The sequence below is a fragment of the Leptinotarsa decemlineata genome, unplaced genomic scaffold (assembly GCF_025532065.1).
Source record: "Leptinotarsa decemlineata unplaced genomic scaffold, Ldec_3_MD MMD2_tig00078422_RagTag_RagTag, whole genome shotgun sequence".
Taxonomy (NCBI): domain Eukaryota; kingdom Metazoa; phylum Arthropoda; class Insecta; order Coleoptera; family Chrysomelidae; genus Leptinotarsa; species Leptinotarsa decemlineata.
The window spans coordinates 9,548,906-9,563,693 of NW_027412747.1; the positions used below are offsets into that span (position 1 = coordinate 9,548,906).

The window sequence follows — 14,788 nt, forward strand, 5'->3', positions numbered from 1 at the left end:
TAGCGGTAGGTTAGCGTACTAGGTTAGGTTACGTTAATACATACGTTAGGTTAGGTTAGGTTAGGTGTTCGGTTTCATATTATGTTAGGAACGCGCGAAGCGGGCGTAGATGTCTCTCCAGATGTCCCGCCTACCTGGGGCCGGAGGCCCCACCCACCTGGGCGGAGCCCAGGCAGTGGGCGTGGCCCGTTAGGGCCACGCCCCCCCCCCCGTCGCCACCAACTTTTCGGATACCCCGCCCCTTCCCGAAGCCCCGCCCCCTTTCCGAAGCCCCGCCCCTCCCCTCCCCTCCCCGAAGCCCCGCCCCCCGACTCCCAACATTTGCGCATGTACACCCCTACCCTCATCGCGCATGTGCGCTCCCACCATTTTCCCACCGCTCACGCATCGAAGTCGATACCCTCCGGAGAGCACTCCACAACATTCAGTTCGAGAAGTCATCTCATCGAGAGCAGTCCACTCCACAACAAGGCAGTACGTTCCAACGACCAACTTGATATTTGAGTAAGTAAATTAGGAATGTTATTTTTTATATCAACTAACTTTGTATTATTTCTTCTTTTTCAGAATGGCAACCAATACACAGGAGGTGAATAATGCTGTGGCGTCTATTCTGCCGGTGTCCGCTGACCAGGAGGAGGCAGCATCTTCGAGAGCGGTGACGGGTGACCAGCCAACCACTTCGCGTTCGCGAGTTAGGTGCAGATCTTCTAGCCCTGACTTATTCGAGGAGGAGGAGGAAGTCAGGGCTGTGAAGAAGGTTTGCCAACGACCTGCAGCAAGGGTTGGTCCTATTTCAAAGTACCGAGCTACTTGCAATAGGACTAATCCTTATGCAGGTAGTTGGTCGACCTCTCGTAAGAGGGCCTCCACACCAGCAGCAGCACCAGCAGCAGTGGAAATTCCGAAAAGTCCTTCTCCGGAGTTGGTGATATTGTCGCCGTTGGTGACGCGACTACCACCGCTGCCAGCGACACCGGCGGATCCTGAGGTGTTGGTGCCACAGCCTATCGGAGAGGTTAGTGAACAGATGAGTGTTTTTCTGCAGAGATGTAAGGAAGCAGAACGAGCTGCCCGATCTAGCGAGGCCGCGTTGGTTACCATGAAGCGACAAATGGCTGAAATGGATAACCGACGGAGGGAAATCCAAAAGGAAATGGCCGAAATAGATCGGAAGTATGCATCTCTGCAGGAAAGGTGTAAAGCAGAGACCTCTTCGATAAAGCTGTACAAAAAAATAGTGACAGTTATGGACACTCTTTTTGTAGATGAAGTGTAAATATAAGATTAGTTTTAGGTTAGTTAGGAGTATTTAATTATGGTAGTTTTAAGTTTATATTTGTTAAGTTTATATTGAATAAAGGAAAAGGAAGTGAAATAAAGGGTGTACACTGTTTTTTGGTTTGGTACACATTGAACAATGCGATGGTTGGAGCATTTTTCTTCACTTCCTCTTATTATTATTATTATTTTTTTTATTTCAATTCCAAGTTCTTCTAGACAAATACCTCACATCAATTTTTGTGTTCTCTAATCACTTGTAAATAATTTCATGTGAAGAAAATTTAAAAAATAAAAAATAGACATGTTTCATAGTGAAATCGACAAGTATATTTCATTTGTATTTTATCCATTCAAGTATCTCTTTCATTGAATATGTCTTATGTCACTTTGCAATTTACCCCTACTCATTGAATATGTCTTATGTCACACTACAATTTACCCCTACTCAATGTTCCACTCCTCTCCCACTCCCTCTCGAAAGTATAAAAGTAGAAATCATCTGATGAAACATTCAGTTGATCAGCTAGCATCGAGATGGAACCCGATTCAACCTCCGAACCCTATAGCTGCCCGGATCAGGGGTACAACTTCAATTACTGGGATAACAGCCAGGTACAGGTAGTCTCTTCCACCACGGAACCCCACAGTCCGCCATACGAATACCGGGATCACGACATCAGGATGCAAGTTCAACATGTCACTGGCAGTGACGAAGGACACTTGGATGACTCGGAATATCCAGATCCTGACGGATGGTGGGACCCTGCTTATGATGACATTGTCCCAATGAGTAGCGACGACGACGATGATGACGACGACGACTCTGGTGATGATGCTGATGACGAGCTTGACGTTAGACGTCCTCCACCATCCCCTATCCTCATCGAGGATAGTCCTCCGCCATCCCCAATCCTAATCGATGATGATGTCCTCAATTCCGATGATGACATATAATCATCTACTCGTCCATCATTTCCTTTCCTTTCCTTCCACGGAGTACACACTTTTTGGTTGGTGTACACGAGGCACTGCGAGGCTGAGGCAGTGTCTTCCTCCCTTCCTCTCCCTCTTATTAGTTTTTTTTTTCCATAATAATCACTAGAATTTCTCCTAATAATCGCTCAGAGTTTCATTCTTGACGTTTTCGAATCTCAAACACTATTCTACATTTCACCCCCTCCATTTCATTTCTTCCAATATAAATATAGCAACAATCCCAGTTCTATATCATTCTTCCACAATGTCGAGTACAGGACCCATCCAAGTACATGAAATAGATTCAACGTCTGATCATTTGAGTACAACCTTCGCTCAATTTTTGCAGCGAATCTATGATCTTCCTGATGATTTCGCAGAACGAGTGGAACAAGGTATTCAGGACGACATAGATGCTGTTGACGATAATAATGCGGATGATGTGATTAGTATATCATCTGATTCAGATGATTATGACGACGAAGACATCATGAGTATATCATCTGATTCAGATGACTATGAGGATGATATCATTAGTATATCATCTGATTCAGATGACGATACCATAATTATTGTTTCTGATGATGAGGAGCGTTAGTCCATATCATTGTATGGATTAATAAAAAAATAACAGCCCTTTTCAGGGCTACAATTAAAGACTGAAACAATAAAAAAAAATAGCTCTTTTCAGAGCTACCATTATACTTTCAAACAGAAACAGATTCATACCATTGTTAACATTATGTTAACATTATAATCTCAAACGAAATATATGTATGTGAAAGTATTCATCATTATATGCATATGAATGATTGACAAATGCCAACTTCAACTTTCATTTAAAGTAGTACTCATCATATGCATAGATATTCAATGACTATCAAATTCCAAATTTCGACTTTTCAGTCAAAGTAGTAATTTATTTGTCATATAATGTATAGATATTCAAAGACTAACAAATAGTAATTTATTTGTCATATAATGTATAGATATTCAAAGACTAACAAATTTCCAACTTAGACTTTTATTAGTCAAAGTATTCATTTGTCACATAATCTATGAATACTAATACAACTAACTACTGTTTGTGTGAATAATGTAGCCCTGAAAAGGGCTGTTGTTTTTTTTTGACCAGTAGGTCCACGGTTATTGTGCCACAGGTTGGACATTATTACATATAATACATGTAGATACTCGGGTGAAGTTTGTTAGTGGCCTCTCGCAAGCTTCACACCAATTCTGTCCCATTTCCATAATTGAGACAGTGTTGTGGGTGTTGACATGGGCATACCACCCTCCATTATTGTTTCTATGCGAATAAAACCGAAAGCAGCACCAACATAGTTTTTTGTTCTCTCCATCTATTGTGCTGATCAATACGTATGCATCCAATGCACAATACAAATCCAAGGGATCTTCCAGTGTCTCACTGACATTGAGTGTTCGCATACCGATCCTCATAGCACCATCACCTTCAGTTGTGTCAGCTTCTATTTCTTCATCATCTCCTTCTTCATCCATGACCCTCTCAAACTCCATCACGTCATCATCTTCGTCGCTTTGGTTGGCCTCGTTTTCAACTTCGTCTATCTCATCTTCATCGACTCCAACATCTTCTGCTTCAACTATTACTTCCTCTAGCGGAACATTGACATCCTCATCATCTGATTCGTCTATCCAATTGTTTTCATCAACAGCAGCTATTCTATTTAATGCAGCATTTGCAGAATTCATCTTGCAGAATTCATCTTGTTGTTGTTTGCTCACAGTTGTAGAGAGTGAATGAATGAACTCTAGGTTTGCAAGTCAACTTATATAGGAGGTGATGCGACTCCCACTTGACTCGTTTAGAGTGGAATAGTAGGAGAAGTTATCCCACTATACTTCCACATGATGTTGATTTGTATAAATAGAGATCGTAGGTATAGGAGAGAGCATTCAGAGTTTCTGTAAGTCATCTCTTAATATTTCTAATCGAATTAGTAAAATGCCGTTTCCAAAAGAGTGGAATGAAAAACCAAAAGTGTGTGTCTACCCAATGATGATTGCAGGGGCTATTGTGTGCTACTTTTGTCAAATAAGTAGACCTAAGGATTCAATCAATCCATGTACTGGTATGTGTAGTGATTGCGTGTTGCGGATTCAACTATCGCCTCCTTCTCATCCACCGAAGCGAACAAAATCGGATTATCGTCAACAACAGTTACAGTGTCTGAAGTGTTCCGAACCTATAATATTTAACAATATAGGTATCTGTAGAAATATTTGTGGTACCTGTGCTGCCGTTCCAACTCCACTGCAACGTTGTTTGCGTTGTGATACATATTCCATGAATTGTTGGAATCATGTATGCAATGCATGTAGAAGTACTTGGGATCTGTGTGAGAAGGTTGGTCAACTCTACCCCAATAGGAGAATCCATTTTTTTCAATGTTGGTGTTTGACGCACGAGCAACAACTATTGAGGAATAGAGTCAAAGAACGTTCCACATCCACAGAGACATATTAACATTTTTCATTTTTTATTATCGTTATTGTCCTCTATTATTAATAAATATATATATATATATATATATTTTGAATTTATTTGTATTATTTTCTAACATTTAAAAATACATGCATGCAACACAAAGTTTTCCTCTTAAATGACAAAGATTGTTACATGCGTGAATAGTTTAGTGAGAGAGCGCATGTGCCAGTTGATGAAAGAGCGCATGCGCTAGTTTAATTTCTTCTATAAATGGTGAGGTCTCAGTAACATCATCACCTTTCCTATCCACATTCTATTGCTATCACATATCATTCCTCAGACCTTAATAATCATGAGCTCTATGCCGCTATTGATTGCTGAAGATGATTCACCACTTGTTGATATCGATCAGACTGATTTTGAAAATATTCCAGTATTACATTTATCGAGTCAAGATTCGATAAATGATTTTGATATTAACGACTTCGTTAACTTTGCAGATGTGCCAGAACCAAATGAGCAAATTATTATTGAAAATCCGATCGTTTCGCAATTATCATCACTCAAACACTCTTCATCTACCCTTTCTCTTGGTGTTGATAAGAAATCTAGAACAATCAAGAGGAAGGTTACTAAGGCATCTTCATCGATTGTCACTGACTTTAAAGAAAAGAAAGAATCCAAAAGTGTTGTGCGACAGAAAAAACCCGCAACGAAAAGTGACAGATCGAAGAGGAAGCCAAAAGGTACTCCTAAAGAAATGAAGAGTGATTTGAAAGCTGAACCGCTATCTTCTTTCAGTCCCCTCCATCGGTTTGGGGAAATGAAAAGGAAAGCAAAATGCCGTCTTGTAAAGGCACAGATGACTATTGCTGAACTTGAAAAGAGTGAGCGAGCTATTAATGCTAATAATGAAACTCTTGAAGCATTAGATGCCAAGATTGCATTAGCGAAGGTTGAATTGGCTAGAATGTCTAAAGATGCTGATGAACTCCGTTCAAAAATTGGTAAAGATAAGCAATTCCATCAACGTTCGAGAATGCAAGCTCAGGCTGAGCTTGAGGAGTCGACTAAGCTTTATGAGACAGCATTATCAGTGAGAGATAATTGGCAAAAAGAGTTGGATACTGCATTTCAAAGTGACGGCGATTAGTTTTGGGAATGATAATGTGTTTTCAATATCGTGAGTTGAAAAATATAAGCGGGAATGGAGTATACAATTAATTTGGTTTGGTATACACAGAACATTGCGAATGGCTGGGGCAATGTTTACCGCTGCAATATTTTTCAGTTCACATACTTATAATTGAAATGAAAACAATAATGAACTTTAATATTACTTTATTCATAAAAGTCACTATTATATACATTTAAACCATATTTGATTCATCAATCCAAGAATTTTGTTCGCTAGAAAGGCCTAACCACTTTACATATACTTTATTTTTTCTTCTCTTCAACACCTTCTCAATCAGATATACGTCAGGATTCTCGGTTCGTAATAACTCTTCTTCGTAAAAACATCCTCTAATCGGCTGTTCATTCATATCTTCAAGATTATAAGTCGTTGGGATGGTTTTATTAATTTTAACAATCTTGAATAGCTCCGTGGTAAAATTCGCAGTGTAAGACTTTTCAAAAATATGTTTGTATTTACTTATACGTACAATATCATTTAATTGGAATTTGGGTTTACTTTGTCTTCCTCCAATTCCATTGATACCCTTGAATTTTAATTTTGTTGTTGAATCAACATTGATGGGTGCCATACCTATTGTACGATGAACTTTATTATTATATCTACTAGTTATAATTGGAAGAATATCAAGCCATTTGTGGTGACCTCTCATCGAAAATTCCTTGTAGAGCCATGCCTTTATTGTACGAATCACTCTTTCTGCTATAGCTGCCTTCTTTGTGCTAAATGTTGAATAATGATTGATATTATATTCTCGCATGAGAGATGAGAAGCTTTTATTGAAAAATTCTTTCCCTTGATCGCTTTGTATGTGTTTGGGGGAGTATTTGGCTTCTTTCAGTACATGTTTCATTGCATTAGTTACTGTACTACCTGTTTTATCTTTAACTGCTACAGTCCACAGATATTTGGAGTAACAATCTATCACTACAAGTATATATCGGTATCCTTCATTACTTTTTGCATAAGGTTGCAGTTCAGCTAAATCTATTTGCCATAGATCTGCAAAACCTTTGATGGTGGTTATTCTTCTACGAAAATTACGTCTTGCAGGTTTATGTAATTCATTAACAACTTGTCGTTTGACATCACTTATTTCATTAGTCATTCTATTTCAATATGATTAAAGAGAAAAGGTGATAATGTTACTGCATTGAATGATGATGTGACAGTGATCATTACATGTGAATATGTTAATATATTATACCTTCTTCACGTAATTCTTCAATTATTGAAATTATTTCATTATCATGTCCGGTATGTCCGGCTGACTTTGAAGCTACCAATAGTCGTAGGCGAGCAATTAACTCTTTCGGTGAATTCCAGTACACATAATTCACAGGTTTAGAATTATATATTTTCTCCATTTTCACTCGTTTGAGTGCTCCACCAATTTTACTTCTACTTCTTATTGGATATTGTCGTGAGTCTAATAGAGGTTTGATAACTTCACGAAATTTTTTAGAATTTGTATTTTTAAAACCATTCTTCAGATGATATTGTTTATATGGAGCATTCGTTATTTTCAATATTTTGGAATATACTTGACGAGTTTCTTCATTATCAACATCTTGTGGATTCTTCAAAAAAATCATATCATACAATTCTGGACTACCTGCGCATTCATATTTTTTCACTTTATTAGCATCCCAAAATGAAATGTTTCCATCTTTGAAATTTACCACTAGACTTCCCATTTTCAGCTTTTGTGTAATTGGATCCATACGTACGCCAAATGTTCCATCATATGCTGGATTTCTAGATTTTATATTATTCAAATGTTTCATCAAAACATCTTCACCACTTTCATTCATAACAGGTGAGATGTCAGGATCCGAGGAATCGATGTGGGACGATGATGGTGTTTCGAATAGAGTTGTTCTCATATCGTCTTGAAGTGTGCTCGTGTCACTATTCACAGATGATACACTACCAAAAGATTGTTTTCTTCCTATTGGAGTACTCATGGGATAATTTGAAGTAGATTGAACAGTTCCATGATTTGGTGATAACACTGGTGATTTAGAAGTAGCGTTTGATGATAAAACATTCAATGGTTTCATTATGGGCTCATACAATCTTTCAAGTGTTGTACGATTTTCAATATTATCATTCTTGATAGAGTTGAATTTCTGCCTGACAGCTTCTGTTGTCTCTACTAGTTGACGTGTCAAATTTATTTCATTGTTTTTATTTTCAGGATCTTTTTTTGTATTCATAATGCCCTTTTTTTGAATTAAAGCTTAATTCGTTGGTGAAGTGACCACTACAATATTCAGTGATCGAATAAGTTCCAAAAACAAGATCATGGGTATATAAAACTATCGAATCCTTTGCGATATCTACCTTCATCTATTTTTCTATCCTTATCAATGACTAGAAATCCATATTGGTCCTCCCAGCATTTAACACACATCAATTGGAATTGTTTGAATGTTACATCGGGTGAAACATGATCTGAATAAATGTGATGTAAATTCGTCTCATCTTGTTTGAACATTATAATGAAATTGGTATTGTCACGCACTAACTGTTTGGGTACCCGTGAATATGTCTGTGCTAGATAAAAACAATCAACATCCTTATGACGTCCCATACAGAAATATGATCTAATAATATCTTGCTTTTCACATATCACATCATCGAAAATGAAAACAGAATTAGGCTTAGCGTCGGAGGGTTCCACTATTTCTGCATTATTGCTGAATGTATAAAAACCTAATCCTTTTATAGGTTCCAAAACACTTCGCAAGTACTGATATTTAGGTTGATTGAGTGATTTCGAATAGAGATACACATTTCTAAATCTCAGTCCTTGTGGATGTGTTAATAGTGATATCATTGCATTCGTCTTTCCACAATTTGAAGGTCCTATAATGAGTCCTCGAACTGATGATGGAAGTAGTGGACCATGTCTGAATACCCTTTGTCCATTCAATCCACAACCAAATTTCTCATCTAGATTATCTACAGCAAACTTTTCTTTCTGTTTTACAATGCGCATCGTGCCGTGGTTGGAGACTATATAAATGTTATTAGCTTATTCATTTCAATGTGTACCATCAAACGATACGGACGTATTGAAAGTGATCGTAAAATTAAAAGAGGTTGTGGTTTTGTTAATGATTTAATAAACAAACTTCCTTTCGAATTACATCTACCCGGAGGTTATCAATACTGTGGACCGGGTACAAAATTGAAACAACGTTTAGCGCGTAACGACCCTGGAATCAATAAATTAGATATTGAATGCAAAAAACACGATATTCAATATTCTAAGCATCCATCCGATCTTGCAGCAAGACATTTAGCCGACAAAGAACTTGAATACAGCGCTTGGGATAGGGTTAAATCGAAGGACGCGAGTATTGGGGAAAGAGCAGCTGCATTACTTGTCACCAACATTATGAAAGCGAAAAGACATATGGGCATGGGTTGTAGTACCAATAAGAAAAAATGTAAGAGGAAACAAACGAAGAAAAATAAAATTAAAAAAGTTGCATTTGGTGCTGGGATAGTCCATAAAGTGCGAAATGTATTGAAGAAAGCTGGTGGGAATCAATTTGTGACGAATAATAGCAAAAAAGCTATCACTGTGGCATTGCAGGCGGCACGTAAATACCTTAAAGCTGCCGGTGGAAAGAAGAAAATCCGCACACCACGCATAATTCCTGTTCCCAAGATCGGTGGACTTTTACCATTGATACCAATTTTTGCTGGACTATCCGCACTAGGAAGTTTGGCGGGAGCCGCTGCTGGTATTACCAAGGCCGTGAATTCGGCAAAAGCCAGCAGAGCGGCTTTAATGGAAGCCAATCGTCACAATAAAACCATGGAGGCTGTAGCATTAGGCAAACGCGGAAGTGGAATATATCTCAAACCATACCGTAAAGGTTTAGGACTATATTTAAAACCATACAAAGCCACAAACAAAACAAAAAACTAATTGAACCCCTACCTCAGAGGCCTCTTACTGATCTCGATCTCAGTTATTATGCACAAAAAATGAAAATTCCACATTTTCGTGGTGTTTTTATGCGTGATAGATTACCATCTTCAGGTCCAAAACAAAACGAGACAGCTATTGTTAATTTAGATGGAATAAGTGGACCAGGAACACATTGGGTGGCATATAAAAAATGTGGGAAAGAAGTCACATATTTCGATAGTTTTGGAGATCTACCCCCACCATTGGAATTGACTCGATTCTTTCGAAAATGTTCGAATGTAAAAATCAAATATAACTATGATCGACAACAGAAATTTAATACAGTTCTCTGTGGTCACTTGTGCTTGCAGTTTCTCTCTAAATAATTTTCCAAATAAAAATGGATTCAACACCAAAACTGGATCGGGAGGCTATCAAGGGAATGGGGTTTTCACTTAGAATGTTTTCAAAATATGGTACCTTGAAAAAAATGGATAAAGTGATGCTTGCAAATATGCCTAAGGAAGTGATACTTGCATGTGTTGCACATGAGATTGCATATGTTTGGGAAAAGTTGCCTAAGCATCTGCAAGATGACATCGATATAATGAAACATAGATATTGTTATGAGCACCACCACCACGATCAAAATTCAGAATCGGATATTAATGACGGTCCTATACCTCGGAAATCTATGTGTTGTATTTGTAATATAGAGGATGTGAATATTGGTATCAATAAAAATGATACTTATTACAATACAACACCTTCCAAAAAGTGTAAATTGTCTCAAATGTGCTGTTGCTGTGTACAATAATAAATTGAAATGTGTTTCAAAATATTCATCAGTCATGTCACGAAAGTTCGAGCTACAAGCTGTCGGGACAAGTGTCTTGAGTGCGGATTTTTTTCCACCAATTGAATTGGATAGGAACAGTCGTTATGGATTAGGACTTTTGGGATTCTATGGGTGCAATACAATCAATAATATAACTGAAGCTAATAACTTAGTTAGTTTTAGAATCAGTAATGACAACTCATCGATACCCCAAAAGTTGACAATTGAAATTCCATGTAGTGCTTATGAAATAGAAGAGATCAATGCCGTCATACAGAAACATATCATGTTCAGATTGTTTCATGATAAAAAACCAAATGATGTCGTTGCAGATGATATTTTCTATCTACACGCCAATAATAATACATTCAAATGTGAAATGCGATCCAAATATGAAATTGATCTGACACATCCAAATTCAATAGCAGAAATGATGGGGTTCGCTCATGAAATATTTCCACCAAATCAGATACATGAATCATCATTACCAATAAACATTACAACTGTGAGACTTATCCGCTTAGATTGCAATATAATATCTGGTTCATATATAAATGGTGAAGAATCCCACATTCTTTTCTCATTCGATATTGATGTTGAACCTGGCTACAATCTCACTAAAGAACCACACAGTATTATATATATGCCTGTCAGTCCAGAAGGTCGTCAATTGATTCACAACATTACAGTGCGTATTTTGGATGAAAAAAATAACCTTATCGATTTTGGAAGTGAAGAAGAGATTTTCATTATTTTGGAATTGAAGAAAATCGAATAACTGTTGTTATGGGTTTCATTTATAATAGACAAAATCGCATTGAACAATCCCAAACGAGTTGCACTATCAAAAAGAAAGGTGTGCATAAAAAGAAGCTCATTCTACAAGTGTATGCTAAACAGTTAGCACATAACGCTCTGTCTGTGAGTGATCTTAAATTTTTGAAATCGATTGGATTGAAAGTGAGAAAATAACAATGGTGCTCGAAACAAACAATGAAAAGTTGAATATATTCAATGAACCAGTGCTCGATCATTCTCTCATAAGTTTACATGAGCACACATATAAGCCCTATGGATCACCGCTATTCAGGAATTCGGATGAAATCAGAATTGCAATCAATAATCAAGATGTTATACTAGATATTGCCGAGAGCTTCATTTACATAGAAGGTAAATTCACCCCCAAAGATGTAGCGAAAACATGCTATCTCTCGAATAATGCAATTGCATTTCTCTTTGACGAAATTCGTTATGAAATGGGTGGTGAACAAGTGGCTGTTGTTAGAAAACCTGGGATAACATCTACAATGAAAACCATGATATCATTTGGACAATCTCATGCTAACACATTATTGACATCTGGTTGGGGACTTTCACAATTGAAGCAAGATATCTTGGATACAAACAGTCATGTTTTTAGTGAAAAACTACCACTGAAATATTTGATGGGTTTTGCTGAAGATTACAACAAAAGTATCTTGAATGCCAAACAGGAATTGATTTTGATTATCGCTCGATCATTCAAAAACTCATATATAGGTGAGGTTGATGCTGATTTGAAAATAAATAAAATCGAATGGAAAATAAGGCATATTGTACCAGATGATAAACACAAGCTCAAACTTTTGAGTAGAATAAACAAAAGCGGTCTGAATGCCAAAATCAAGTTGGCGTATCGTATGTGGGACCTCTATGAACTACCATCATTACGTGGGACTTCTTCAGACATATGGGCCATCAAAACAACTAACGCATTGGAAACTCCTCGTTTTGTCATCATCGCATTCCAAAGTACTACCACATCTGAAGATAGAACACAAGATATTACAAAATTCACAACTGCTGATATCAATAGTATTCGAGTATACTTGAATTCTGAAGTTTATCCATATGAGCGTTGGAATTTGAATTTCGATAAAAAACTTGATGCTCCTGCTTATTATGCTTTTGAGAGTTTCCAGCGAAGTTATTATGATAAAGATATGAGTGAACCTCTGATGGACATTGGACAATTTAGAGAGAATCCACTATTCGTCATCGATTGTTCCCATCAACCGAATGCAACAAAATCATCAACTATTGATATAAAGATCGAGTTTGAGACGAGGAAGACCAAGTTTCCAGACAACACTAAAGTATATGCATTAATTTTGCATGATACAGTTTTAACATACAATGCATTGGATGGTTCAGTTCATAGCAGATATTGACACTTTTTTTTTCACTCTATCATGTACTGTTTTATGATCTTTTTTTTTTTTTATTTGTAACTGACTTATATCATGTATTGTATTTTATATCATATTTATTGTTTTGTAATCATTTTCTATTGTATTTCATCAGATTTAAATAAATAAAACATGAAAATAATACAAAGTTTTTTATTTGACATTATTTATGATTTACAGGAACATACAGACTATCTAAAATAACTTCTTCCTCATAATCATCATTTTCGCGACCATCTTCAATTTCCTCTCGATTTTCATCATTCAATTCAAAGTGATGAATAATCCATTCTGGCAAGTATGGTTGGAGGCTATACAGGAATCTTCTTAGGTTCAGTTCAATCATAACCTCACAAAGTTGCCACAATTCCAATTCATTATCCAAAAATTTGTTGCAAACTTCTGCACCACTCCAATAGTTCTCAGCATCACGAAGGCATAATTCGATTTGTTTTTCATCATAGCATACACTCATATCATAAACGCTTGCATGTTCGGCTCCATCACCCAACACCTTCAATTTAGACGACAAATGTTGAACCGATGATTTGAGATCTACAATATCGACCCAATCTTGACTTGCGTACTGCATCCACATCTTTAAATGGTGGAACTGAAATCGAATAAAAAAAACAATAAGCAACCTCCAATTTTTCAGTGATATAATACTCACATTCCCATTTTACTTGTAGTTACAAAGTGAGTGTATTCAACTAAGTTAGTAATGTTTATATTTCCATATAATTATCATCTAATATATGAATATTAATAAAACAATAAGAAATTCATTATAATTACTATTATTATTCAATCATATTGAATTTGACTAGAGTTATCGTTTTCACACCAAAAAAACTTTGTAAGCTATGACCTAAAGAAATTCACTATAAATTATTACTATTATTCAATCATATTGAATTTGACTAGAGATCGCGTTTTCATGCCAGCAAAACTTTGTTGGCTCTGTCCTAAATACATCATCGTATATTTACCACCTGATGAGTTGATACAAGATATATCGTCATCACTGAATTGCAACGAAATACGTTTTGGTAGCCATGTTTTAAATAATTTATCATTGCTCACATCTTGCAAAGTTAATAAAATTGATTTACCAAATCGTGTAGAATAAGTTGACATATTTTTAATTATGTACACTTCATCAATTGGCAATGATGATAAGGCCTTTTGCTCTAGTATTTCAACCTCCTGTACAATCAAATTATTAATTTTATTCAAGTCTACTTTTGAAACGGACATGATGAAAATATATATGAAAATATAAACAATTTCCAACAGACAAATACACTCACCGTCTTCCTTCTATTACGAACTGAATAACACTCTACCAATTGCTAACTGCTGCAGATATATTCGTCTACTGATTTCATAGTGTGCCAGGCATTTCTTTTATATTAAACAGTGTGAGTCACCCCCACCATGAAACCGTGAAAGATTCACATTGCTAGTTGCTATCCACTAGAGATGCCTGACGTCACAGCCAAGCCCATCTCCCAACTTGATGCGATAACAGTTGCCGGTACGAGCAAGCAATGGTCGTTGCGGTCTCGGAGAGGGTAGACGCTAGGCAGACGGTCCTCGGCTGCCGTTGTGTCACCATCGATAGCGGGGCTAGAGCGAACCTTTATCGCTTCGGGAGAGGTGAGGGCAGACCGATGAATACGCATTACTCTGCCACACGTCGTGGAGTGAACATGTCGCTCTCTAGCCGTTGAACGGTTATTGCTGTGACGTCACTCCACTACTAACTTGGTGCCCTAACACCGATGGAGCATTTATTACTTGGAGGATCTTCGAAGTATGCAAACGTATGTTTGTACATAGACAAACAAGCACATGATGAAAC

At 37.1% G+C, this 14,788-nt stretch overlaps 1 protein-coding gene across 1 annotated transcript; it reads left to right on the forward strand.

The window, feature by feature from the left end:
* Window positions 1-269: 269 nt before the first annotated feature.
* Window positions 270-1,425, forward strand: LOC141487328 (uncharacterized). The gene is made up of 2 exons (XM_074186266.1): window positions 270-504; window positions 568-1,425. The coding sequence occupies exons 1-2, from the start codon at window positions 353-355 to the stop codon at window positions 1,277-1,279; spliced, it is 864 nt and encodes a 287-aa protein (XP_074042367.1). The 5' UTR covers window positions 270-352; the 3' UTR covers window positions 1,280-1,425.
* The last annotated feature ends 13,363 nt before the right edge of the window (window positions 1,426-14,788 follow it).